This window comes from Echiichthys vipera, assembly GCF_963691815.1.
Source record: "Echiichthys vipera genome assembly, chromosome: 3".
Taxonomy (NCBI): Eukaryota; Metazoa; Chordata; class Actinopteri; order Perciformes; family Trachinidae; genus Echiichthys; species Echiichthys vipera.
Genome location: NC_139828.1, coordinates 9,481,147 through 9,509,092, shown reverse-complemented (window position 1 = coordinate 9,509,092; position 27,946 = coordinate 9,481,147). Strand labels below are relative to the sequence as shown.

The 27,946-nt window shown below is 42.3% G+C and overlaps 1 protein-coding gene across 1 annotated transcript; it reads right to left on the bottom strand.

Annotated features, from left to right (window-relative positions):
- Nucleotides 1-1,982: 1,982 nt before the first annotated feature.
- fgf22 (fibroblast growth factor 22) lies at nt 1,983-27,438 on the bottom strand (the record flags this gene model as incomplete). The annotated part of the gene is made up of 3 exons (XM_083911025.1): nt 1,983-2,177; nt 3,620-3,723; nt 27,063-27,438. 3 exons carry the CDS (start codon nt 27,436-27,438, stop codon nt 1,983-1,985), a joined length of 675 nt encoding a protein of 224 aa, XP_083767151.1.
- Between the last annotated feature and the right edge of the window lie 508 nt (nt 27,439-27,946).

The window sequence follows — 27,946 nt, the reverse complement described above, 5'->3', positions numbered from 1 at the left end:
GACTCTCCTTTCTGTTCACTGAAAAGACAGAGTGGCCTCCTGTGCCACTGGAGGGCTCGTCTGTGTGACCTTGATGCTCGGGTGCATAGTTCATAACCGCGGAGCTTTCATCAGACACAGGGAGGTCCTCCACATCAACGCCTCTCCTGCTGTGAGTTTTGTCATAATTATGATGAGGAGGAGGATTATGTCGCAGAGCTCTGATGGAGATGTTACCAACACTTAACAATCAGTGCCATGTATGAGACAAGATTAAAATGACACTTTTTGCACGTTAGACATGATTTCAAAAAGGCTTGCTAGCATAAGGGAGTGAGCCGTGACTCATGATTTATCCACATTTTTTATTGAAGTTTACCAAACTCAGCATGGACCAAGGCACTCAAATGATTTTTATTTTGCTGAAATCAATCTAAAGACTGTTTGTTCTGAGACTTTGGCCTTATATACAACCCTCTATTACTGGCCTATAGCTGACGGCTGTTTAATGATGATGATAAGTGGATCACAAATGTACCAATATCCAGTAGTAATACCATACAAAATGAGCTTTACATGGACTTGGATACGATTACTTTTTTCCCTTCTCCTTCTTTTTTTAACAGTATGACTACAATCCAACACAAAAAGTCGACAATAACAATAAACATCAACTTCAAACAGTTAAAGAGTACAAAATGTTTTAAATATATTAAATGATCTATTAGCAACAGCCGTGTTGTTGAGAAAATGTTAGCAAGACTTAACAGAGAGGCGGTATGTAATAACAATTTACTACTGTGTAAAACATTAATGAAGTGGCTGCTATGTGACATCTCTTTTGCCTATGGCTGCTATAATGCATTAAATTACTCAAAACGTATAGTATTATTTCACGACTGAACTAAGGCAAAGAGCATCTTTTTCCCGATACTGATTCCTAGTCTATTAGCTATGGGTTGTTGAATGGGAGAAGCGTTCCAATAGAAGCATGCACAAACATACAAAGGTCATCTCAGAAAATCCAGCATGTTATCCCTGTAGTATAGCTTAGTCTCTGTTGTGTTCTTGTCACAAGTTGACATATACAGACAGAACAGTAAATTTTTCGATGAGTTGATAGATGTTCATCTCATCTGTACAGTTCAGGTGCAGATCAGTGTCTCTTTTCCAGTAGTGTCAGTACAGTATATTCCAAGCAACAGTCAAGATGTTAGATTTGTAGCAGGGCCATAGCCAGGATGTTAGAAATAGTAAGGTCATAAGTTTAAGCACCCCCCCCAATCAGTGCTATTGGTCACCCTTTTCCTCTATTTGTGGGTTTTATGCATATTTCACCAAATAAAAGTATGAAAGAGAACTATATCACCTAACTTGATTGGATCAACAAAACCTCAGATAGTTCAACATGGGATGAAATATGTGTTGAACATAGTTTGATTAAAAAAAAAAAAATTAACCCCAACCCACCAGAAGCCTTCAGAAATACAGAAGACACCAGTGTCCTCTAGCTATGGCCCTGATTTGTCGTTATTTCAAAGTTGCTTCATTTTTAACATTGATACTTAAAATGAAATGTTAATATCTGCTGTACCAGATGCTTCCGTGCTTATTGAGCTGAGCATCTAAAATAGGCAAAATAACAAACAGGTGAGCCACATTGTGTTGTTTCCAAGCCTTGCTGTCCCTTTTTAAGTCCTCTAACAGCCTTTGAGTCACCCAAACACCACTTTACATGCACTTCAGACACACAGTAAGATACTGTAGCCTGGAGATAGTATAATTCTACTGTATATTTACTGTATTACTGAACATCATTAGAAAATAACTTAAAGGTACATAGTATACTAACTCTACAAATGTTACAACCCTCAACAAATGTACATTTATGTGACAGGAGGATGGAGTAATGAAAATAAAGATCGCCGTCACGGCTAGGTCAACACTAGTGTGAGAAGGTAGGTGAGGCTGCCAATTGCTGGTCAGAGTTCAGACTTGGGCAGCTAGGAGGGGAGCATGGGCAGGAAATGAGTGGAAGGGTGCCTTCGTCGAGCCTTGTGACCTCGCCGTGGCTTCCCCCGCCCATTCAGCGAAACAAACATCTGCCTGCCGCCGTGCTTCCAACGGAGAGAGGCGTACGTGTTGTAGCCATTCTCCTCAATGCGCTCCTTAAATTTACAGCTCGGGTTGTACTTCACCTGTGATCAGAGAGAGGAAGACAGAGAGGTTAAAGAGGTTATAACAGATAGGTCAATAGTGACTGCTATTCTGTGCCATACTAAGCCAGCTTCCAAGAAGTGCACAAAGGTTAATGTCTCTGGTTGCAATAAAAAAAAAAAGTGTTTGTTCTTAAGTTTTTGCATCAAGTATTTAGCTGGTTTGTCCTTTTAAGGCCACATTGGAGTTGGTTCAGGATCTTGTGTCTAGCCATGTAGATGGTTTTGAGGTTAAGAAATATATTTTTTCCATCAACCCAATATACTTTATGTCATGACGATTAAAACCCCAAAAGCAATAAATACTTCCAGAAACAATGTTGTGGTTACGTAGACTAATCTACTGGCCCCACAGTCAAGTTTTCATTGGGACCAATCTCTGAAAACTGATCACTGACTGAGACTGATCACAATGAGATCTGTGAAAGATCGTGAATAACTGGGACATTGTTCTCTCAATGAACAAAATACCCCATAGTACTACACATAAAACCAAACATTGAGAATAATGTGGGTGAACAGAACCCTTTATGTGCTGAAAATGAAAACAAAAACATTTTAATTTAATGTTAAGTTCTATCAAAATCATTGTATCCACTTTCTGATCCAGTATGTAATTTAAGCTTTGTCAACAGGTATAATGATTTGTGAAGGTAACGCAACAGTCAGCAAAGACACTTTTTCATGGGTGGTTACCACTTCTTATCAGTTAGTCAAAGAGTCTTGAAAGATATTGTAGTGACAAGAGGTACTGCTGCATTCCCTTTTTCAGATCGTTATCGTGCTGCCATAATGAGGCTGCGATAGCATCAGGATAGTATGAGCCTGCTGTGAATCACCTGCCTTTTTGTTATTATGGGAGGTTTCAGTCCCGGGTCTTCAGATCTATTTATGTCTTATTTACTCTGTTAGCTAGTCGAAGGCACTTCTGTTATCACTGCTGCTGACTGATTTCTTGTCCCTGATTTCTTGTTTTCCAAGATGTAAATACATGAGCTAGACGCCACACCTCAGGTCTGACGTGTGGCTGATTTCAACAAAGGGAGGTGATTACTTTTGAAAGCTTGCTGTATGAAACAACAATTGGCAGATGGCACGCAAAGTCTTTTAAAAGGAGCCCAGCTGGCTCTTTGTCATTACAGGTTGGGTGTCTTTTCTCTGCTATTTATTTTGACAGTGGAACAAGCCAATTCAGGCTGCAGGTATCATCAACCGTGGCCCAGGTGTACAGCCATGATTGATTGTAACACTGACCTTTCTCTGGACTTTCCAGCAGAAGATTCTCTTCACTTCAGCCGAATCAGACATGTTTGGGTAGGCACTCATTTGAGACCCCTATACATATATAACTCCCCTACCCTCACCATCCTCCACCCCTTCTCATCTTGACCTCCAGAAACAAAGTAGCCAGGTTGTATACGCACCGATCCAAAGAGCGTGCCTTTCTTGGACATAGCTAGGTACAGACCGGTGCTGACAGATTTGATGGCAACAACTCCCACACTGACAGATCGGATTTCCATCAGGCCTGGAAAATAAAAGAGGGAACAAGAGTCGGAGTTAGAAACATCTAGCTTTGGGAGTTTCCCCATAAAAGACACTCTATCATTAGCGATTAGGATACCAGACAGCCATATGCTCTGGGGGGAGAGAGAGAGCCCAAGACAAGAGAAAAAAACACATACAGAGGACATGCACAATGGCTTGAGAGAACTGCCTTTGTGATAAGACGAGTTGAACTCAAGAGCATTTTGAAGAGCAGGTTTGATCATATCTGGAAAGGCAAAATACAAGGGATTAATTGAACAACTTTACTGATACACCCCAGTCTCAGACCACAACCTGAACTCCATTTAATCTGTAACACACTTCTGTAGCACACACATACACACTGTCTTAGCCCGTTTGCATCCATTTAAGCCTCCTGACTCCAGATGTGACACTCTATGCTGATGATCCCCAGTGTTGTTTACTGAGGGACACAAAACCCGTGTCTGCTGGCCACTTAAGAAGCCTCTCCAACTCACTTCACCCCATGAAAAAGCTGGCAAGCTAGTGGGCTAATTGTTTCCTCTGGGCACTGATTGCAAACAAGTCCCATGTGGTTCCCTCTTGATCTGGTTTTTGTCTGCATACAAAAATGAAGGCACGCACCCATTGTCATGGCTACGACAGGGAGATGTTTTGGAGATGACCTGAGGGCTTACCGCAGGGTTCTGAATAGCAGCTAATTGCTGGAGAGGAAACTCTCCTTTGGATGATATTTTTTTCCTGGCTTTTTATGCCCACTTACACCTTCAAAAGCACCCTGATGTGGCCTGCTATCTGATCAGAGAATGAAATCTTCTTTTTTTACACCACTGAAAACCAACTCTGTGTAGAGAAAACATGTAATGTTGCTGCTCAAAGGTTATGCAAGGCAGGATATTTGTGAAAAAAAGGATTGTTGGCTTTGGATAGATGCTGTAAACATAGCACCAGATCAAGGTTCTGAAGGACAAGGTGAGCCAAAGCTGGTAGGAAATGAAGGAGTCATAAAACTGACCAACCCCCAGCTGCTTCGGCACAACCACAAGTCTTGTGCAGGGTAGTGACTGAGTTCCTGAGCAGTCTCGCTGCAGGTTAAACCCGTCCAGCAATGAAAAATAAATGCTCACCCCAGGGTTTCGCAGGTGCTACTCCCTTTTTTCTACCTGCTTATTTGTGCAAATCCAGATTTTGTTTGGAAAGAACAGTAAAGCTGAACTTGGCGCAAAAGGATCGACTTAATATGTTTTCGGATGGAATAATGAGTTATATATTTCTTTTAGAACAGGCTTAAAAGGGGTTCTTTTATACACAACAAGTCCTCCAAATTAAACAACAAAATACGTTGTTTGTCTGTGCTCTCTAGAACGGCACATAGAAGCGTTTTCTGATCTTACGCCCCTCTTGGCAGGATGGCATCATTTGTCTGTGCCTGCCAGAACCGTCTGTCCTGTTTTATTATGTAACAATACTGGTCAAATGGTTAAAGGTGTTAATGTGAATGGCCTTATCTTGATGCCCAGTGTTTGGTTTGTCTGGGCTGCTGTAGAAACATGGCGGTGCAACATGCCACACTCCGTGGAAGAGGACTGTAGATATGAAGGGCTCATTCTAAGATAATAGTAACACAGTTCTTATTTTCCAGTGATTATACACTAAAGAAGATATATTATTAATATTCTATTCTATTTCTGCCAATAGATTGCCCTAAATTCTACACATAGGACCTTTAAAGTTTGGTTAGGTGTAGCGCCTAACGAAAGACAATGGACGCTTGGTCTTCATGGTTAAAGTAATACAAGAGCAATAATTACAGCAACTATTTCAATTTTCCATATGGGCATGTGAGTATTCAAAGAAGACAAATGAAAAATGTGAACCTATTCTTTAAAATGTCGCGACAGCTTATATTGTACAGATGACACCAACAAAACAAATGATCTCTCTACTAACCACTCTCCTCTACAGGACTGCTGCTAATATCATCAGACTCTGTCGCTGGTTTTAAAGAGCACATCTAAAGGGCTTCAAAACTTAAAAACACACATCTGCTGCTCCCATCAATCTAAACACGCAACTATCTCAAACTTTTTTTTTTTTCCAGCTCTGAACATCCCCAGTCGTGCTTACCGAGTGAGGTCATCTACTTTGGGCACAAAGAAGTACAAAGAGTAAAAAGGAGGAAAGAAAAGATGAGGAAGGTAAACAAACAGAAACTCCTGTTGAGTGTCTTTCTTCTCTGACAGGACCGTGTAAATGAAGCCCTCTCTCTACTTGCCACAGCTGCAGGGAAGGAGGGAATGCCTCAGTCGAGTGCATCCAGGTACCGGCCCAGCTGCACCCCCATCATTCCTGCCTCGCCTCTGATCCTCTGAGGAAACATTAACACTTTGATGGCAGCCTCTTCTTTACGAGCTGTGTTTACAAACACCGGGTGTGCTACGGTGGCACCTGGAGCGTGCAAAGGACTCATAAGCAATTAGCCGAGGTCCGGCTGGTGATTGGAGCGCTGCAAGGATTTATGGGGGATTAGTCCAGGCCAATGAAAACCGCTGGTGCCTGAAAGTGGTGCCAGCAGTAATTGCCATTATTTGCTGGTTTGAGTTCCAGGCACAGTAGGTGTGTTGGAAGGGTGTTTGTCACATCTGAGACATTGCAAAGAGTTGACTGTGAACGGTAAAAACTTTAGTACTGGAAAATGGTCTTATAAATCAAAGGAGTCCACTTGCTAATATCTGTAGCGATGGGTAGGTTTGTGTTGGCAATCATTTTTTAAAGCACTTCAAGAAAACTTGTCTCTATGGCACATTCAATATTATCATGTCTCCTAAGGTTCCCTGGTACCCTACATCTAATTTCACTCATACATGCTGGTGTAGCAGGCAACAGATTTAAAAGATCTGAGGACATGTTTTAGGGAATTCACATTGTCTAGAGGAATCACTTTGGCTCAGGATGCTTGACCACACATCTATAAAGACTAGTTAGATCCATATAACTCAAAGTCCCCCCCTTTGAAAAGTCACTCCATTGTGTTCAAAGCCTGAGAAATCAGAGTGAGGTATTTCAAGCTAGAGGGTTTCTCTAACTGCTGAAATCTGAAGGTCACTTTGCTGGAAGGAAAGGCCTCCTGACTTGAAGAAAATGTGCTGTAATATCGACACAGTTTTCTAGAAGTATACGTTTTTGCTTTTTTAAAAAAAGTCTTTTTTAAAAGTCGTCCAGAGATTTGATTGTTGTTGCTTCTTGAGAAATCCTAAAACAATTTATTGTGCCGTTTTACTTCCCTGCAAACCGATGCATAGGCCCCATTTCAGTATATATATTAAATATATAAACGTGGGGATCATTTTCTTTATAATAAACCCTGTTTTGTAACATACGGTCTGATGTAAATTGCTAAGAAAATCTATGTACAAAAACAGGCAGGAATATCCAATTTGCTCCAAAAAAAGTAGCCTTATTCAAGTGTAATAGTTGACTGTTTTTAAAACAATATATATATATATATTTTTTTTTAATTTGAATGATTTCCATTCTATAACTGTTTCAAATTGAACAATATCACAGTTAGAAAGAAGAGAGGAAAACAACTGAGACTAAAGAATTCTTTGTTCCTGAGTCGCAGTGGAAACCGAAGGTCACTCCTGCTCCATGTTCTGCTGAGCAAGTATCAACTGATGGCCCTATTAAGCTCATGAAAAAGGTACTTTCGGCTTCCCACTTGCAATTGGCAAGATCTCTTAACCTTTGACATGTTTTGGCTGGGACTGTCAATAAGCTCAAGCTGCCATTACAAGCAAATCCTGCACTATACATGTCTAGTCAACTGTGGACTTGCCATTTATTTCTCCTCTATGGGATTTTTTAAAGCATAGAAAAAGTCTTTTACCCAGTCTTTTTTTTACTCTTTCTTTTCTCTCCGTCCCCCATTTTTTGGACGTTAGCCCAACGTCAGATCATTCAAGCCTTTTCTGACTTTGAAAAAAAAGGCAGAAAGGAAAGAGAGAGACACTCTCACGGGGTTCCCTTTTGTCAGACTCATGGTATGGGGGAGGAGGAGGGAGCGAGTACAGGGTGAAGGTGCTGGTTATAAGATTGGGCTTTCGGTGGTGGGGGTAAGCGCTTCCAATGGCTGCTCCCCAGAATAAGTCTTTGTTACTCACCTGAGAGGTGAAGAGCTAGACAAGATCTTATTAATGACCAAGTGTTTTGAATGGACCTCTACAAAGTGTGGCAAAATGGTTCCTTTCATCACAAATTTAAAGCAGAAACGAGTGAAAGAGAGAGTGAGAAAAAGATTTTTCTGCTCCTTTCCTCCTGTCTTCTTTTTGTCCCTTTTCCCAGGTCTTTAATTTCTTGGGTTGCCCCCTTGAGCAGCCCTCCATGGCTCAGTGCTCGACCAGAGCAGAGCCTGGGAATCTTGGAGTTCCCGCTGTGCTCCTGCTCTTGATTGACACACCTTTTCAATTATTTCACAGTTTGCTTGCTTTTTAAACGAAGAGGGCCTTGTTGTTTTTTTTTTCCTTCTGCCCTCCTTTTCAAAACACAAGCTTTTCATGTCGGGTCTGGGCTGCCGGGCCTAATGGCTGTGACCAGCACCTTTGATCTGCCATGACCCCCTCGAAGGGTCTGGTACTGGGCGAAGCAGCAGCCTGTGTGTATCAGTACGGACAAAGGCTGCATCACTCACTATTGCTTTAAACACCTTGAGAGATTACCATGAGAACAGGCGCTCTAGCGGAGGACATCACAGGTGCTGTGATACGGAAACTTTGACATTAACCCTTGAATGTACAGTAAAATATCAAACAAAGGTATAGTTCGCTAAATTCCAGACGGACTTGTTGTATTTATGCAACTTTGGCTCATGGACACCACTGCAAATTTTTATATATTTATTTGTTCTGTTGTTGTTGTTCCTGAGTTGTACATGCAAAAAAAAAACATACAAAAGTAAGTTGCATTCTGCAGACAAATAAATAAATTAGACACCTTCTGTAACTTTCTGAAAAATCTGATAATCACATCCAACTTACGGAGCGATTGGCTGAGATGTGATATAGACAAGGTTTGAACTTCTCTCTCAATGCTGTCTCCACTACCTGGTCTACTCTGCTCGACTCAACTCACTTTCGGTTCTAGGTGCTTGTCTCTAGTTTGTTCTCCACTGCAGATAGTGTTGCAACATTCTCAGCTGATCGTCATAGCCCCGCCGCATGAAACTGCTGATATCATCTTCCATAGACACTGAATCCTTTCATTGGCAACCGAACAGAGGAACATCTGCACTTCCCTAAACTGTACAGTTTTGTTTTTCAGGGCTTTTTGGCATCGGCTCAGCTCCCTCGAAACCTCAACAGAGATGGTACTAAAAAAAAAGAAGAATAATAATTTGTCAGTATAGTCGAAAAACACAGCATAGCTATCATCGTTCACATGCATTTATGTTGATTTTGTCAGACAATAATTTAATAATCAAAAACAAGACATTACTTTGGATTGGATTCCACTTTAATCACTTTTCGTGTGGAACACCACAACTGCCTATGAGGGTGCACTGTTATCCCCTTTAGTATGATTAATTGTATTGAGACTACAATGACATTCAAATGAAACAGACTTCTTGGAGAGAGATTTTGTGGCGGCTGGATGCAGCCAGAAGGAGGCTATGGTGGCAGGGTTTCCCCCCACTTTCGTTTTGCCATGTAGATGTGGTCAGATGAGACGTTGTTTGACCTACTTCATTTCTGAGGCTTTAAGTTTACACAAGGCAGCCGTGATATTGACATTAATTTAGACCACATATAAAAAGTGACACAACTGAAACCAGAAATGTCAGCTGTCATGTGACTTGTATGACTTGAAAATGCTACCGCCAGAAATACATTTGTTTCATTTGAAAAGAAAAGCTGATTCGGGACAGTTTTACCTGCAGTCTGAAAGGCAGCCAAGAAACACACAGGCAAGAAGAACACACCGTCCTTTCATTTAATAGCCCATAAAGCATAAACATGACATTGATTTGGGGCAGAGGCCATTGTTTATTCCCTGACAACATAATGTTGTGCCAAAAAACTGGGATTATGGCCCTTAGCATGTTGTGACTGATTGAATCCGAGGCGAGTGGTGTGTCAGCACAAGAGTCACTGTGGGAGTGTACCGCCTTCATTTTCAAACAGTAGAAGTATTCAGACACTTAATGTAAGTAATCAAGTAGTAAAAAGTACTCAATCCTGCATTCAAACCTTACTGAAGTAAAAATATGTTAGTATTATCAGCTAAATGTATTTAAAGTATGAAATGTGAAAGTACAATTATGCAGTAAAATGTACCTGCCAGTGTTTTACAATTATATTTGATGTTTCTGGATTAATATTACAAATGCATTGTTGTGTATGTTGTATTTTACTTATATCGATACTGTTGGGCAGTTTAATCTGCAGCAATGCATCCTACAGTATATGATCATCATATGATTGTAGCGCCGATGTCCTGTGAGAACCACGTGTCTCTAAAAGGTCAACTTTTCATGGTGTCAGAGAAACAGCATTGTTTTCAACATTGTGCGATGAACTTTCCAGCTGATCCAAGAGGCATTCGAAATCAACACTTTTGGAGATACATGGTTTTCACTGGGCAGGAAGTGGATGGAAAGCTGTAATCTTAAAAGTAACTAAAGTTGTCAGACAAATGCAGTAGAGTTAAAAAGTACAATATTTGCCTCTGGTATGAAGTGACAGAAATGCTCAAGTTAGATACAAGCATCTTGAATTTGTACCTGCGTAAATGTACTTCCACATTCCACCACTGGGTTTGAACGTGCTCTGTCTCAGAGATATAATGGAAAAAAATGAGTTTGAACTGGGACTTGTGGTGGAAATTACAATTCCAATGTGTTTAAAACACAGGACAAAACACATTCTTTATCCCCTTGTGATGCAGTAGTTATTTGACGGCGCATACAATGTTCAGCTCTGTGTATCTTGTGATATACTTCCTATCCTGTGATACAAGTATGACAAAGGTTATTGCCTGTAATGTGACTAAAGTTACGGCTTTACCTTGTACGTCACCCATCTAAACGCTGATTAAGTATTCATGTATGCTATAACATGGGAAATGCCCTGACCTCTGGGTCTGTCTCTCCAGCAGCCTGTGTTTGTGTACGTGGAGCCCAGTCCTTTTCTGCAGAAAACGCTTTGAGAGTAAAACCGCGGAGAAAAGCCAAGACTTGCTTTTGTCTAATCTTTGTTGACGGATTTTTCCCATAACAGACAGAAACAAATCCAATACACACTACACAATACACGGACATCTCTTCCATGTGGCATGTGATACTCGGTCAGTGGTGATCTCATTGCAATGAGTGGCTGATATGAAAGCTGATCTTCAATTTGCTGTGGAATATGAAAGTGCTGCGGAGACAGGGAGATAATTTACAGGAAACACAGTGGGCTGGGCTGAAATCATTTGGAATTAGAATATTATTGTACTAATAATACTCTCTTAAGTGTTTAGGAAGGTTTATTGGTGTGACTAGAATGTACTGCAGCACCCCTTGAAAGCAAATAATTTTTAATTTTTCCAGAGGGTCCTTTAGCATCTTTAGCTATATGATTTCCTTATACCATCAATAGCTAGATCAGGTCAGCAAGGCACAAGCAGGAACAGCACGGATGCGCCCCATACAGCCTCTGAATTAGTTAAAACCAGAGGATGGAGTCGAATCACAACACACCCAAACGGAGTGAAAGGCCAGAATAAACATGATCCTCCTGATGAACCAAGACTTCATTGGGTGACTGAGAGTCTCTCCCTCCTGGTAGAGTATACTTTCAATCAATCAATCACTCTTTATTTACCAAACGTTTGACCCCTGAGACGAATTCACTCCCCATAGCCCCTGATTAGCAGATGATGTGGAATTCCCTAAATGGCTATTTCCAATTCTGAGGAGGTCGGTAGGAGTTTAAACAGGCAAAAAGGGAATATTCTGATATGTGGTCCAATGCAAATTGTTACAATAACTAATGGATATATAATTAAAATTTATACCCAAGTATTTTAGTTCAGTAAGTCAAACGTATTATATTTCTTCTCAGTTGCATGAGATTATGCTTACTCCTGCAGCTTTATACTTCTTTTTGTTTAAGTTTAGTTTATTTTTTTGATCCAATCATTAAAAAAAAAGGCATTTACATGATTGTAACGCCAGTATGCATCCACATTGCAATGAATAACAGAAAAAAAGAAAAAAAGTCACAGGATATAAAATAGTGGTCCTTGTTGTAGTTCTGACAGCATGCAGTGGGTGCACCAGGTTACATTTCTTCTCCTGCAGCCACGTCAGGGAAAAGGGCATTTCTAACTTGGTGGTTATTTTTTATGCATATTTGAATCTCAAAATGTTGAAGAGAAACATGGTGTTTGGGGTGCACTGCCACACAATGGACTGGGCTGCTCCACAGGCAGAGACGTTGAAGCATGGAGCAATTTTGGCCTATGAGCGATGTCAGAGCAGGTGTTTTACATCTGCTTGTAAAAGCAAAAGCAGCTACTTTGACATGACTGATTGGAGTGCCACAATGATTTTATGCCCTATATCTTAAACACCATTAAAAACAAGGTCTTCTTTGATTGAATTACTATTTGCGCTCAGAGATTTTGAAGGCATGCCAGGGATACTAGGCTACTAAAGTCAATTTATAAGCAGTTGCACATTTTTCTGTACTTCTCACATTTCAGGTTTACTCTCCAGTTTATGTGTTTTCACAATGTTTTCCCAGATTTTGGTTAAGTTCAGGGGAAGCTATTTTTATGCTCTTCATTCTGAGGTTTGCTCCTAAAAAGATTAGACTTCATTGTTCAAGTTAAAGTTTAGGGTTCGCTTAGGATTTTGTTTAATTGCTGTAAAAACAACCTGGTTGAGTCACTGTTCATGCATAAAGTGATGAAATACACATGACATTTATTTTAGTTTGAATAAGTGTGATCAGGTACAAAATACATATGATGCAATGCCTTTTTTGGTTTAATGGGCCAACCAGTTCTGGACAGCAATATAACATTTACAGGAGCTGTGACTGCAACTCTACTATTCCAGCAGAGGATTTGTGCTGTGCAATTTTACGTGTGTGAGGGTCCCTCTGTTGAAGAGCAGAGCAGCTGTCGGTTCCAGGCCGCTCTCCTCCCTTCTTACAAACTGTACCTGTCTTTCTCTCCTTCCCCCTGTCTCCCATCTGCCAGCTTGCCTTTCACTGCCCGTCTGTCCCTCACATCTCCTCTGTCGTACGTCTTTGCGCTCTCTGTTTCAGTCTGGCCCTCTCCCTGCCTGGGTCACCCCTCCTCTCCCTCCCTGCCGCCCTGTCTGCAGTGGGTCTCAGGACATGTATCATACCTATTAACTCTCACAGGACAGGCATGATTTATTCATCCCTTACCAACAGCTATGGGATATATCTGCTCTGGGCACACACACACACGCACGCACACACACACACACATACACACACACACACACACACAGTCCCTTATGTCGGGTTTTTGTCACTTTTATTTTAGATAGGAATGATAAAAATTTGAAAGAAATTGTCAAGATGAAATTAACCGAACAGCTTCACTCTCATCACCCACCACATGTGAGTCAAAGCAGCACATTCAAGCCAACATGCCAAGTAATTCAGTTCCTTAAATGAGCTCAGACTGTCTGGGAGTCTGAACAATGTTTCTCTTACCTAATTTAGCGCTGAATTCGTGGACAGTTAGGAATCCTTCAACTCTACTTATGTTTGATCAAACAAAACCTATAAAGTACATAATTGAAGTAACAGCAAACTTTTCTTTTTTCACACACTTGAATTTTTACAGATCTAAACACGCTGTCACTCTCTAAGCCACTCTGTACACAGGGTGTGCATGTGTGCTGCCATTTCAATATGACTGTGTACAACAATGTCCTCTGTACCTTCAGGAAAGACTGGTCTGCGTGTGTATTTTTGCGAGTACATTCCCTTGCATGTGGCCCGCCCCATCAAAGAAACAAGGATGATGGATAGAAAGGACAGGAAGAGAGGAGAGAAAGGACTGGCAGAGGGCTAGTCTTCCCTGCCCACATATCACTTGCTGTTCCCACATTCCATCAAAATCTCTGGAGGGATGAGAGCCAAGATGAGACTGATAAGATTATTTTCCCCCTGTCTTTTAAATCTCAGACCATATTCAGTTAACCAGTGCCTATTGTTCAGGAATGGATTTATTACTGTCATTATTACGTTATTATATTTGCTCTTAACTGGCACGTTAGAATGATTTCAGAAAATGTACAGCATTTTTTATGCAAGTCGCTGCCAGAGGGACCGTCCTCCATTATAACGTGGCTGCCTCCATCAGTTAGTTTGTTCCTAACTCTGTAAAACACCACAGTCAGACAACAACAACTTGTTCCTAACTCTGTAAAACACCACAGTCAGACAACAACATGAAGAAGCTCAGCCATCAAGGCAACGGTAGATCTGCCCATGTCGGTAAAAACTACTGTTTTTGTCAATGGACAGGGCTATCTGGCAGCAACATTGAAAATATTCTCAATATAGCTTACACTTAAACTGATATTGTGATTTAGTTTTTTTTAGGTTTTTAAAATACAGCTGCTTATGCATAGTGCATTACTATGCTCCTGTCCCAGGACTCCCGTCTGCTTCTTCACCATGGACTGTCTGAAGGTAATAATAAACTGACTATGGATAAGTACTTCATTATGCCCAACTTTAAAAAATCCTATCCCTTTAACTTCACATCAAACTGTTTGCTCTTTATTTCTCCTCCTCTTGTAGCGCTGCAGTACTGGGAATATCCGTCTGTTCTGTTACTGAATAAGCAAATGTCATCCGTGAAGAAATACAGCACAAATTTCAAAAGGAAATCTGGAAACAATTTGAAAGGCACTCTCTCAAAGTTGTGTGCAGGCTAGTATTTGGCCATTTCCCCGTGCCTGCAAGACTGAGCCACTGAGGGAGGTGTAAAACAGAGACAATCTTCTTCCCTAGAAGCCGGGCCCAGTTTTTTGAGCCTGTGAACAAGCCACATGGTGATCCGCTGAAAGCTGACTCCCGCACTCCTGTACTCCCTCAGCCCCAGCCCTGGCCGCAAGGAGTGACATTCTCTCACACACAATCCAGAGGCTGGTCCTCTTTCAGGACTCGCACTCGGCCCTGTTACCCCCACCCTTTCATATGGTGCTGCTGGGAGAAGTACTCCAGGGATTAGCCCAGCCAGGTCTTTCAAAGGCCATTAGAGCAAATTACAGGTATCCTGTTACCAGTTCGCTGGGACAGGCCAGGTGAGGGGCGCAGAGGCCAGGCAGGAGAGCAGGGGTCAGCTTGGGACAAAAAGACAAGGCCACCCTGGGCCCCACTCTATCGGAGTGTCTCCCTGGCTCCACAAACTGGTAGGCCTGCATCTATGAATGGCTCACTTGATAGGACCTCAGAGACATTGTCTCACCACCGTAACTTTAGCCTTTTTTCTTAGTACCCCTCCACCCACACGCACACCCACACCCACACCCACACCCACCCGCAACTCACTCTCCCCACCCTGGTTTGCTCGTCTTTCGATTGATGTTGGCATAGCTTTGCCCAGATAACTGATCACACTAAACGACTATAAAACATGAGCAAAATTCAATACAATACGACACAAGGCTGTGTCATATCGACCGTGGTACAAGATGTAAATGCTGCGAACACTCAAGTCATGTCCTGGCTACACTATCAGTATACGCCACATTAAAAGCCCTGCCTTGGGCCAAAGAGTTGAATTACATTAACCATTTCTACTTCAAACCTAAATTTAAATTGTAATGGGGACCACACAACCATTACTGTATGCTGTCAATGTATCAGTATGCTGCAGGCATCATGAGACTGATGCTGTAGATAACTTTATGGAGATGGCCACTGGGAGTTCCGCATCCTGCCATTTTCTTTTCTCTTGACTACTCACACACACTCTCGCCCGCACACACATGCCTCTTAGCCACTTGTGCCGGCCACACTCACAAATACACACACGCATGCCTCACCCAATCCCAACCGGTGGATGACGATCTAGTGGAGGAGTTGCGGAAGTGTTTCATTAGCCAATTACCGCTGGTAGATAAAGCCCACGTTCCCACAGTCCTCAAGGCTGGGGGTCAAATGTGACCAATTACCCTCCATCCCCTCACAGGACAGATTAGTCTGTCTGATTTATCCCCAGACAGACTGACCCAATACTCCAGAATCACCACCCACATGTGGATATATCTGTGTGTGGGGAGGCAGCTATAGGTACACTGTTCAAAAAACTGTTTATGGTGTCAATAAAACTGCAGAATTAATACTGATACTAAATGTTATTACAAAGAGTTAAGTGAAAACCAAAACAAGATTCTGGCTGTACTGGAATCTCTTCTACCACACACACACACACACACACACACACACTCTCCATCAAACAGTGATTAGTGCATCTGCATGTCCTGTCAGAATGCACTCCATGGTAGATGTACCACTGAACACTTACTTCCTTGGACATAAGCTGTGATTGTATGTAATGGAACATCAGTCAGTTCATTAGGGACCTCCAGGATGCCGAATCAGAGGAAAAAGACCCTCCACTGATCAAACCCCAAATTTACAAGCATGGCGAGGGCAAGCCAGCCAGAAAAGGTAACACTAGAGGACAACCTAAGGGAGTGGGCAAGTGGTGGGGTGAAGGGCTGCTGTAGTGAGGCTGAAGGATAGCAGAGGTGAAAAAGGTTAACGAAGCCCACGGCATACTCGTCTGCGTCTGTGTGGTACTGAGGGGCCACAATCTTACCGACCAAGAGGCCTTTTCTTTAATCAAGGAGGGCAAACTGCCTCTAAATCATGCATCACATCCGTAACAAGCGAACAGCAAGCTATCAAAGGCTTCACAGATAGTTACGAACAGATCTGCCCGCCGAGAGCTTTGTGACTCACGGCTTCTGCAGTTTCCTGCACTTTGGTACCCTGGGATGGCGGGATCCACATTAGACTGAGGTCATTCTCCTGTGCCACTAAATTGCAGTAAGCTGGTGTGTTGCATCTGTGACTGGTTTGGCTGGCTGTCCAGACCAGACTCAGCCACTCTGAGTGGAAACATAATCAGGATAAAACAAAGGCCTTGTTTACAGTTTCCTACCTTCATCTTCTCTGGTAGTTATTGAAGAGTGAGCCAAACCAGCTTTCCCTGTCAGTTTTTAACCACAGCAAATCTGCGTCAACATTGGCAAATAATCTTCTATTTTTAGGTAAGATTACAGTATTTTACCTCCCTCTTCAGAAATATGAACTCTGATCTCGTAGGTGACGATTGTGCAGGCTGGTTAGCTGAATTTAAACCCATTTGATGGATATCGTGAAAAACTATTGGTGCACAATTGTGAAACTTGTCATCAGGAGTACTATCCAGCCGGTGAAAATTATTTTGATTTGCTTGATGTCTTCTGTGATAGGAGATTCACAAAGATATGATGATGTCCTGTAATATCTTTTTTTTTTCTTTTGTGTATTTTTGAAGCTTGACCCATATTTGGCGCTCAAGAACTGGAACTCAAGATATATCTTGGCCTCTGCTGCTTCGATTTTGAACGTTTTTTGTTTAATCTGTCTCTTGTGAGACTCTCCCTGTATGTTTTCTTGTTGTTCTCATGACATATCAGCTAGTTCATCTTTATAAGGTGCCATTGAACAAACAGAATAGAGAGTTTTTTTGCAAATATTTCTGTATTCAACAGCAGCCAGAAACTCACAAATTCTGAGTTAGTTTGGAGAATACTGCCAACTCTAAGTGTGTGCAAGGTTCCAGTGAGTGAGCGCCAGGACACAGAATATTCTCTGTGGCCTGAGCCTGCCCCATATTTACATTATTAAAATGAGATGGGCATACAGGGAGGTGACAGAAGGCACAAGAGTGAAATCAGGGCCCTGTCAGAGCTGTCACTTGCTCCACTGGCCAAAGGGCCCTGACCCCAATCCTATCCACTGCAGGGGAGGAGAGGGGGAAATGGAGACAGCAGGAGAAAGAGAGGGATGGTGATAGGTAGAAAGGGGCAGACAGAAACAATGGATGATTGTAAAAACTATGTGTATAGAAATAAATATATAAAGAGAAAAGTGTACATAGAGAGAGGCAGGAGGTTCAAGCCAGTTTCTACCTGTGCAAAGATTAGATGAAAACATGCCGTTTCACTTCCTGAGCCACTCAAAAATAGATGAAAAGGGGGGAAGGTTATAGATCAATGTTATGATGTTAGGTCCTCTTTCTCACAAGAAACTAAATTAGCAAGATGAAATTTGTCCCCATTCAGCAGCAAGTAAGCTTCGTTACGGACAAAGATCTCAGAGTCCGTACATGAGGGGCCTGTTGCATGGTGTGGACTGTACTGCCCCACTTGAGCTACATCACTGCAACGCTTTGTGCCACCCTCTGTGTTCTAATGAGGAGCATGGCCTTCCAGACGGGAAAAAACACCCATGTGCACACAAGCTTGCATATGTCAGCATGCACACAAACACACACATGCATGCGTCTGAACTGAGTGCAAGGTAAGGTCTGGTTCATATTAGCCATTAGGGAGAGGAAACGCACATCTTTTTCAGTTTAGGGTCCACTTCATGCTCCTGCAATGGCACAAGTATAAACACAGGCACATGCTTTCTAAAATGTACACACACATTCAAAGAGCACTGACACGATACTCACATCCTGCTCATGTTCGTTTAGCAAAATGGCCTTAGAGATAAAAAGCAGGTACGGGTGGATGTGTGTAGGTTAATGCAGTTCAGAAAAGACGCAGTGGTCTCAACCTGTTGGTATGCAAAGACCCGTGTCTGAGTTGCTGTTTTTAGCCTTCCACATTTGCATTAATTATCCTACTTTCGGGAAATGTATTTGCATTAACAATAACACGGTTATTCAGTCCACAAAGGGACCTCCATGCTTCAGTCTTCAAGGCATAGCGGCCTTTGAGCGGTTGTTAACTTAATGGAACAGAATCTCACTGATACTCATATTTGTTTGCTCTCTTAAAATTGTCATCGTAATCGCAGACAAACCAGTGTATAACCTGCACAACTGGAATGCAAAAGGAATCCAGTCCAGCCGCACATTGGAGCTTTAAGATGAAATTAAAAAAAGCTATAAATAACACTTTGAACTGCAGATTGTTAGCACATCTTATATCTGAATAAAAAGACCGTGACAATCATTCATCACTTGATCTTCTGTTTGACTTACGTGTTCATGATCTCATGCTGTCTGGAGTGTTTTTTTTAGCCAAGCTAGGGGCACAGTAATGTTGGTCGTTTCAGGCTCAAAAACTATTGGATTTGAATTTTGTACACACCTTCATAGTGCCAAATGGATGAATGCTAATGACTGATTTTACATTTTTTTTGTGCTACTACAACATTTTGTAACTTCTGTTCCCCAGAGGATGAATCCCAATAAGTATTACAACCTCAAAGAGCAGCTGGCATGGTTATAGACTTTTATGCTGTGTCCCAAATGGCGCACGTCCACCCTAAAACTGGCTTTTTTGAGGGTGGAAGTGCGTTCACGCTGGAAGATGGTAAAATGCAGTGTATTGCATTTACCCGGCCACGCACTCAAAAACAGCCAAACCGTTGAGTGTGGATCGATGAACACTCAACCCCCCTTAAATCGCCGTCATTTTATCTACATAACGGAAGAGGCGGGACTTCAAACTGGAAAATGCCGGAACAACAGCGCTACGGAGCGGCAACAACTATATTCACTTTATAAATGTAAAAAGAGGATCACAAGGATTTTTGGCGGTGTTCGGAGTCAGAAGAGTTGTTGGAAAAACTTTTGTAAAAATAAACAGAAGAAGAAATACGATCGTCATTTCCGGTAAGTGCTCGGCGGCAGCGTGTGATTTGAGGCAGCACTTACTGGGGAAACTGACTGTAGTGCAGTGCACAATTTGGGACACAGCATTAGTCTTGTGTGCATCTGTTATGTAATGTATTGTTTTGTTTTATTTGTTTCGTTTATGTGAAATGCATTCACTGAGTTTGTGTAAAGGTTTACGTCATTTTATTGTTGCTGTACAGTACATGTTCAATTATATAACGAAAGAAATAAACTACAAGGAGTAGTTGCCTACTTGGTATCAATGAACCCATAACAAGTTGAGTATGAAACATATGCACACACGTGTAGTAAGTGAGTTCAAAAATCATATAGAAGACTATAAATAAGCAAAATGTTAAAGTTTTTCCTCATTTAAAAAAAAATAAATCCTGACTATTGATAAAAGTGTGATTATTTTATGTGATCTAAAATGTCCGAGTTGTACTGTTAGATACTTGGTCAAAGTACGTCTATACCAGATTTCATAACTTTAGAACGATCAGCATTTTCTTTTTTTCTTATACCAAATTTAGTCATTGGGCACACGTGGGTTAAAATTGCTTTACAAAATCTTGAAATCCATGATGGGTTGTCTGCATGAAAAATCGTAGGCTTTCTGGTGCTCAGTTCAGTGTGATCAGTTAAATAAATATTTCCAGTCATGATCCTCGGTGTGATGCAGCACCATTTCTCCAGGTGTCATGATTAAACATATTTCCAGTCTATTACACACTGCCAGGCGCTGTAACTCGACATTTATGACTTGATTGCCTGACAGCAAGTCAATATTTAGCTATACAAATTGATGGACAGCTTGTGGTTGCTCTGTTTGCGTGTGTGAGTTGTTTGTGGCTGAGATTAAAGTCTATTGAAAGTCCACGGAGCTCCCATGTGCTCCTGTGGCTTAAAGCCTCACGGGTAAATAAAGGGTGGGGAGCTCCATATTTTGCTTGCATGTCACCTATGAGAACGAAGCGTCGGATTTTTACTGCTTCTTATTGCTTCTTATTGCTTCCTTTATGATCTGGAACAAATCCTACAGGGAAGGATATCTCTTCAGGGCAACAGGTGCATTGCATTCCTGCTATTATTGCTTCCTAGTCCCTAGCTCCTTGTGATTTTAGGTTGAATTTGAACACCTTTAAACTCCTGTAGCCTTAGCCAGTCAGCCGTAGCTGTATTTAGGGATGCCAAGTTGTTTTTTCCCCTCCGTCTAGGGGTCCTCTTTCAGCTTCGTTATTTCTGGGCCAGTGGTTATACGCCTTCCAAGACATGATGTCTGGCTCAGTTCAAGCAGGGAGGTGAGAGGCTTTATTGGAAGGATCAAAACAAAACCATTATTCTGTCTTGGTCTATCTAAAGTTGAGGCAAGACATGTCTCCCTTGACTCAATGGGCTGATTACATCAGTCCATGTATTTGTACGTGTGTGTGTGTGTGTGTGTGTGTGTGTGTGTGTGTGTGTGTGTGTGTGTGTGTGTGTGTGTGTGTGCCTGTGTGTGTGTGTGTGTGTGTGTGTGTGTGTGTGCCTGTGTGTGTGCGTGTGTGTGCGTGTGTGTGTGTGTGTAGTGTCTGATATGTGAGTGGCGGCTCCTTGGTGAGAATTTCCTTTCGCAAATGATTTCAGCCATGTGGTGCTGCATGAGTGAGTCTAGCTGGATGACACTTCCCATCGGAACTAATTGATACTCATTTTACACCTCTGACTAAAAAGGCACACACACAGTTATAACAGTACTAATGTGTTCTCATTAATAAAAAGGCCAAGCTCTTTACCCCCGTTTTAAAAAGGTACTGCCTGGCTGTGAACGTGCTCATTACAATGAGTTATAAAGCACCCAAATCACTGAGGGAGAAGCGTTCGGGTGGCAACAGTCTACATTTTGGGGAAAAGACAGAAAAAAAGAAGCATTAATGGTTATTTTTTAAGAATATCTAAAGAGTCAAACCTCAATCTTGCTCTATTACACTCATTAATCATTTTCCGATGTTCACACTATTTCTCCCTTCAAGTATTTACAAATGGATATACTTGAACCTTGTATTCAGTGTCATTCTTCTTTTTAAAGAAGCTTTTCAGATCATCAGTGCAAACATCTTTTATCAATGGCTTTAAGATCCAAGTAGCTGGTTACTGGCACTGTGAAGTCTCCTCTTTTGTGTTCCCTTCACACCCACAGGATGTCCAGAGCTGTGGGATGCTATAAAGGAATCGCCTGCTGGAGCCAAAGTCAGACTCTATAAACCCGCTGATGAACCCAGTAAATCCCAGAGAGGAGCTGGAGCCAGACTGCTAAAGGTTGTTAGCTACTAATTGCTACATTTCTGGAGCCCATTCATGATATCAAACTCTGGTGGCAGAAACCAGGGAACCTCGGCTAATTAGGGCGACACTGACACTCTTGTCCTGCAATGTTCCCAGGACAGTAGTAATGTGTGTGTGTGTGTGTGTGTGTGTGTGTGTGTGTGTGTGTGTGTGTGTGTGTGTGTGTGTGTGTGTGTGTGTGTGTGTGTGTGTGTGTGTGTGTGTGTGTGTGTGTGTGTGTGTGTTCGAGAGACAGATTTAACGTGCATGTTCCAACATTTATCTGTGTGCCAGTGATGTTTTATTTAGCTTTTGGCCTCCTTATACAAAGAACAGCTGGCGGAGGGACGATTTTCATCTGTCTTCCATAGGCTGAGGCCATGCACTGTCCTTATTGAGGGGATAATAAATGCATGATTCGTGGGATTTTACCCTCCTGTTGGCATCCAAAATGTCCACGAATCCCCTCTCAGTTGAGACGACCCAGGGGAAACCTTACATAATGCCTAATGAGCAACGGGAAACGCTCCAGCACTCCTTTAGCCTTTCATTTCCACCTCAATACTGAGCGGAGCACGCCCCAGCCCTTCTCCTAGCCTCATTAACATGTGTATTCTCCCGATTCAAAACACCAAAGCACTTCCTTCGGCCAGGTGCTTCCCTCTTTAGCCCCTCCAGCCTTGGTGCTGTTGATCCAGTCACACATCCCTGTCTGAGCACCACCAGAATTAATGGTGAGTCATGGTAAGGATGCAGAATGGCCAGGACAGAATAAATTGCTTACACCTTTAAAATGGCAGACAGTCCGGAACAGACATTTTGTAATGTCTGTCGCTTTGGCATGTGTATGTCAATTGTCGCTAAATCGCAACCTAGATAACACGTGAGCTGAGTATATTATATATTATATATTATATATTATTTAGTATATTATTTCTGATTAAAATAATCTTGTCTTCTGTTTTAGTATATTACAATACAGTGTAAGGGGGACACAGTGTACTCATTTTCAGGTCCATATATATATTTAGTATAGTTGACATCATAACCCTAAAGAAGTCCCGACGGCTCGTTTAAAGACTTCTGTTTCTGAATACAGTGTGTGTCCATTTTTCAGTGGATTGAGCTTTTTGATACTTTCACAGTATTTATATAGCACCTCCACCTGCCGTATAATAAAAACAGACATGGAAATCTCATTTTTTACAACATGGGACCTTTGGGGTTTACCTCTTCCTGACTCCCATCTTCATTTTGCAAACAGTCATCACTGCTTATCCTGTCCAACTGATCAAACCTTTAGGTGGATTTAGTCATCCGTCTGCATCACTCGTCCTGTCTTTCCCCATTTTCAAATTCTAGTCAGTCTCTCCTTGGCGGGTGACAGTTTCCCCTGTTTAGAACAAGTTTGAATAATTTCCACAACATATTTCAGTAGGGTGGAAGATTTTCTTCCCTTGGGTTCGATTCAAGTCAAACACACTCATAAACTAGGAAAACTCTCACATCAAACAGCAAGATGTTGCACACCAAGGGAAATTTGGTTAACACAACACACCCTGGCTGTAAGGGTTGTGGGGCTGTAGAGGTAGAATCGAGCTAGTCTGGCTGCAGTGACTTCTGCAGCGGCATGGTGAGGTGACCTTATAAGGATGAATGGACTGTCACTACCTGGAGGCTGCACAAACTTTTGATGCCTTCAGCCACACCCAAAATGTAACAGTCCATCCTTTAAGATGAGATGAAAAAAATGAAAGGTAAAATAAAATATATGCGGTGCAAGACCCGCACCCCCTCCTCTATAACCATGCCCATTCAATTTGCTTTGAATTTGACTTCAGTGACTATGAGGCATTTCCCCCTGTACTATACTCTACCAGGCTTTCTGATTTGCTCTCGCAATTGATCATTAAACCGTTGCTGGGTGTGCCCACACAGCTGTTGTGCTGCAACACTGTCTAATTAGCAGCCTATGACCGATGACCCAGGACAGGATATGATGCGTACCTGCCTCTGGAGCTTTTGTAAACACTTGGGTGTATTTTTCCCCTCGATCATTTTCTGCTTTGCCATAGGTCAAAAGAAAAACATGTTGAGTTCCTCCCCTTCGGTTCCTCAAAGTGCTGTACTTTGTCTCTTGTTGTGGCTGTTTAAACAAGTTATTTTTAGAAACCTCTATGAACGCGGTATGTAGTTGTAGATGGATTTATATTTAGAGCGTGTGGATTGACAGGCTGTAGTCAGATAATTGTCAGGTCATGTCCGATTTCTATCTCTCTTTTATTGACAAACAGTGAAGGCCCGGCAAGCTTACAACTTGCTTGATTGTGAAAACTTCGGGAACGGATACCTGAAACTTTATTGTTTGCGTATATTTCTGTACATGTGCTCACAAGGCAGGACATTTTTTTTCAGAACACTATGGAGATGAAACTGATACATGCTCAGCTTGACCTTTCTGTTGCAGATGAAAGTTTTAAATTTCATCACTCAAAGGGCTTTTAATCTTGTATCTGCCCTTTAATAACATCTAATGCTGCACATTGTGTTTGCATGTCATACTAATAGCTAATTCCTTACAAACTGAAAGGCAAGAAAAAGCATTTAGCGTTTTTTTTTTCTATCTCCCTTCAACCCTGTCCAGCTTTCTCATCTCTCCAAGTCAATCTTCCTCCCTCTCGCCTCTTCCCTCAGCTGTTCCATGCCCCTTCTCCGCTGGGATTGATACAATATTTTCCAACCTCAATTAGCAGAGAGCCTGTTGACTAATTCCAACTGTTTTTGCACCTGAGAGGGAGCTGGGAGTTGGGGCTGGAAAAACTGAGTGGGGTGGAGGTGAGGACCGGGGCCTGGGTGTAGCAGGCAGAGCTGTCGGGGCAATATAGCTGTGTCGACAGGAGTGTAAGGGCAACACAGAGGACAGAGGAGGGGTCCGCCAGACTGCTGGGCAGCGCTTGTGGAAGCTGCATGCTAGGCTCAGGAAAGTCCTGAGGTCAAATACTGCAGCTTAATCTTTCACAAAACAACAGAAGAATGTGGGAATTATGATGCAGGTCCAAACAGTTTGCGTATGTGTTTTTGTCTCAAAGTGTTTTTTTGTTTAACATACATCAGATATAAAAGATATCTCAAAAGTATCGATAAAATCCTTCAAAGAATTGTATCCTCTTTCCTGTGTGAGACGTATGCCGATGTTGCACTCTAGTATCTGCCTTTCTGTTCCTGTCATTAAATATGCATAGATTCCTGCTTGTCCTGCCTCTCTAATCTATAGCATGGCTACCGTATCAGTATCAAGAAATTGTCTGGGTCAAGAGGCTTCAAGTCTGATTGAAAGCTTCCTTTACTGATGGCAGTAAAGCTAGCCTTGCACAAAAAATAGCGATACACCTCAAAATGGCCTTAAACAAGATCTGATACCTTTTGTGAGACTCAACCACAGACTGACCACAAGGGCTACATGACTGCTGGTTTGGCGCGGTGCGCAGCTCAGGGTACAGGTACACACCCTCGTTGTGTGAGCGAGCAGATAGAATCGTTCTTTCCACCAAAGGAAATGAGAGGATGATGGCTAAAGTGTATGAGGACATTATATTTAAGGGGGACTGCACTTTTTCATGCGGAGCTAGAGCAACCACCTAAGCTTTAATGACATGACTATGGCAAGAAAAAGCATGAATTTCACAATCCTGAGCCATAACTTTCGCTACTTTCCAAAGACTCTGCACACTTGTTTCAATTTAAACTCCCTCATGTTGCCAAACTGGTATTGCTACCACTCTTCCAGCATGACCCCTTAAGTGTCAAAGTCAAGCGAAGTTTGGGAGTAATGTTTTATAGTAGCTGACATATATTACCACTAATATGAGAGACTTGGAGAAGCCCAAAGGTCCAAATTTAACACAGTAATAATTCATCTCAACTTAAATTTCTACCAGTGTGTGTGGTTTTAAAAGATTCTGCCAGGTGACTAATCCCGACAGGTTAACAAATGTCATCCAGTCTGCAGCAAGAAGCTTATTGAAACAGTGGCAACAGACTGACTGGCCTGTTAGCTGAACGCAGCAGCTGCTCCTGCCCCCAGTAGCCGTGTGGAAAAACTCTGACTCACCCACTTGTATAAAAAGGCATTAACGACCAAATGCATAAATATTACAGTCAAAGGCATAAAATGTCTCTAAGGGCTATCCAGTCAGTCAGTCAGCCAGTGACTAATGGAGAAGGAGGTCAGATCGTGACCAGAGTCGGCTCATCTGACCTGGTCAAGCATTTGAAAGACGCCCATTGATGGACACGCTGAAGAGGCACGGCTGCTGTATGAGCAACCTCTTCTCAGGTGTCGCTGAACCAGAGATAAGGTTCATAATAACCTATCTGGGTCTGTCTGGAACTGCATCGCTGCATGCTGAATACTTCACGTTGGGAAGGTGCTAAGAGACATGAGTGTCGGGTGCAAGGGACAGACACTATAGAGAGATTTACAGCCGTTCGCCTGATTGTCAAAAAAACACATCCATTTACAGCGAACAGTAAGTTGCTCAGTAAAGAAAGCACAAATAAAAATGCAGGCTGCTTGAGGCTTTAAATTGAAGCTCTTTTCTAAGCACTTTAATCTGACTTCAAACAGCACTCATTATTTATGACAAATCCAACTATGAACAATACACTTTAGTCTGTGATTGCATTGGTTGGAGGAATGTGTTTCCGTTTACACCTGCTACTTACAATTGATGCACTTTCATCACAGTTTTGACAAGTTAATCCCCAGTCAACCTTTGGCTTTTTTTCCCAAGCCCAGCTTGCATTGCCAACTGATGCTCAATGTCTCTCCTCAGCCTTCTTGTGCTGACTGTCCCTTGAGGAGTCTAAATCCACACTAGGGTATTCCCTTTTTACCTAGCAACGTGACTCTCATGTTCTAAACACAACACAAATAGCTTGGCAGTGATAGAACCATAGGGTATCCCTGTGAACCGCTATAAAGGCATACAGATAAGAAAGTCCAGCCATAAAAATTAAACGTCACAGGGCATCCTGACTTCTCCGTGACACTCAACACACATTTGAGATAAAGAACTTAGTTGCACTTACTGTCTGCGTAGTTTTTTCGCCGAGTGCCGTCCACCTTGCCTGTTTTGTCAATACAGAGGAAGAACTTGTTGGCAGAGTAAAGCCGCCGTAGTCGGACGTCGCCCTCTAGGTGATTGTAACTGCGAGTGTGCCTTTCCAATGTCCATGAACAGTTGATGCCACTCGCCAGCACTTGAAGAGGGTCATGTCCAACCCCAGGAGGACAGGCCCCTGTGGCGGTGCCAGCGGTGACCAGGAGCAGAGTGAAGCATGCCAGGCAAAGGGAGGCTGCACTGGGTAGGGGAAGAGGTCGCCCGGCAGAGGCTGTAGTAGTTGTGGTGGTGCCAAGGGCAGGTTCAGGACAGAGATGAGCTACGGACGGCGTCCATCTGCACATGGTGGGTCAGACTCCCAAGGTGCACCTTGTGCAAGCTGTAGACATGCTGATGATGGGGAGATGTCCCAGTGGAGAGATGACAAGAGGGTGGGAGTCCTGAAGAGAGAAGGGAGGGAAATGGCACTCACAGATCCTCTGGATGTCACAGATGACCAATCTCTACGTTGGGCTGACAGCAGGCCTTCCTACAGCGACAGGCTTGTCATCTTCAGTCTGGTTTTCGATTGTATTTGTCCGATCCTTTCAAGAAGTGTTGTAATGTTATGAATCCACCTTTAAAAGTTCCTTGTTCCTCTGTTTGTTCTCCTCCTTGGACTGAGGTCTTCTTTCCCGTACCACAGATAAAGTCCTGGGCTGTATGAGGATGTGCATGTGTGTGTGGGTTTGTGTGTGTGTGTGTGTATGTTTGTCTGTTTGTGTATGGATATGTGTATTTTTGTGTGTGTGTGTGTGTGTGTGTGTGTGTATTTAAGTATGTGTGTGTGCACCTTGCGATGCTCTACTCTTT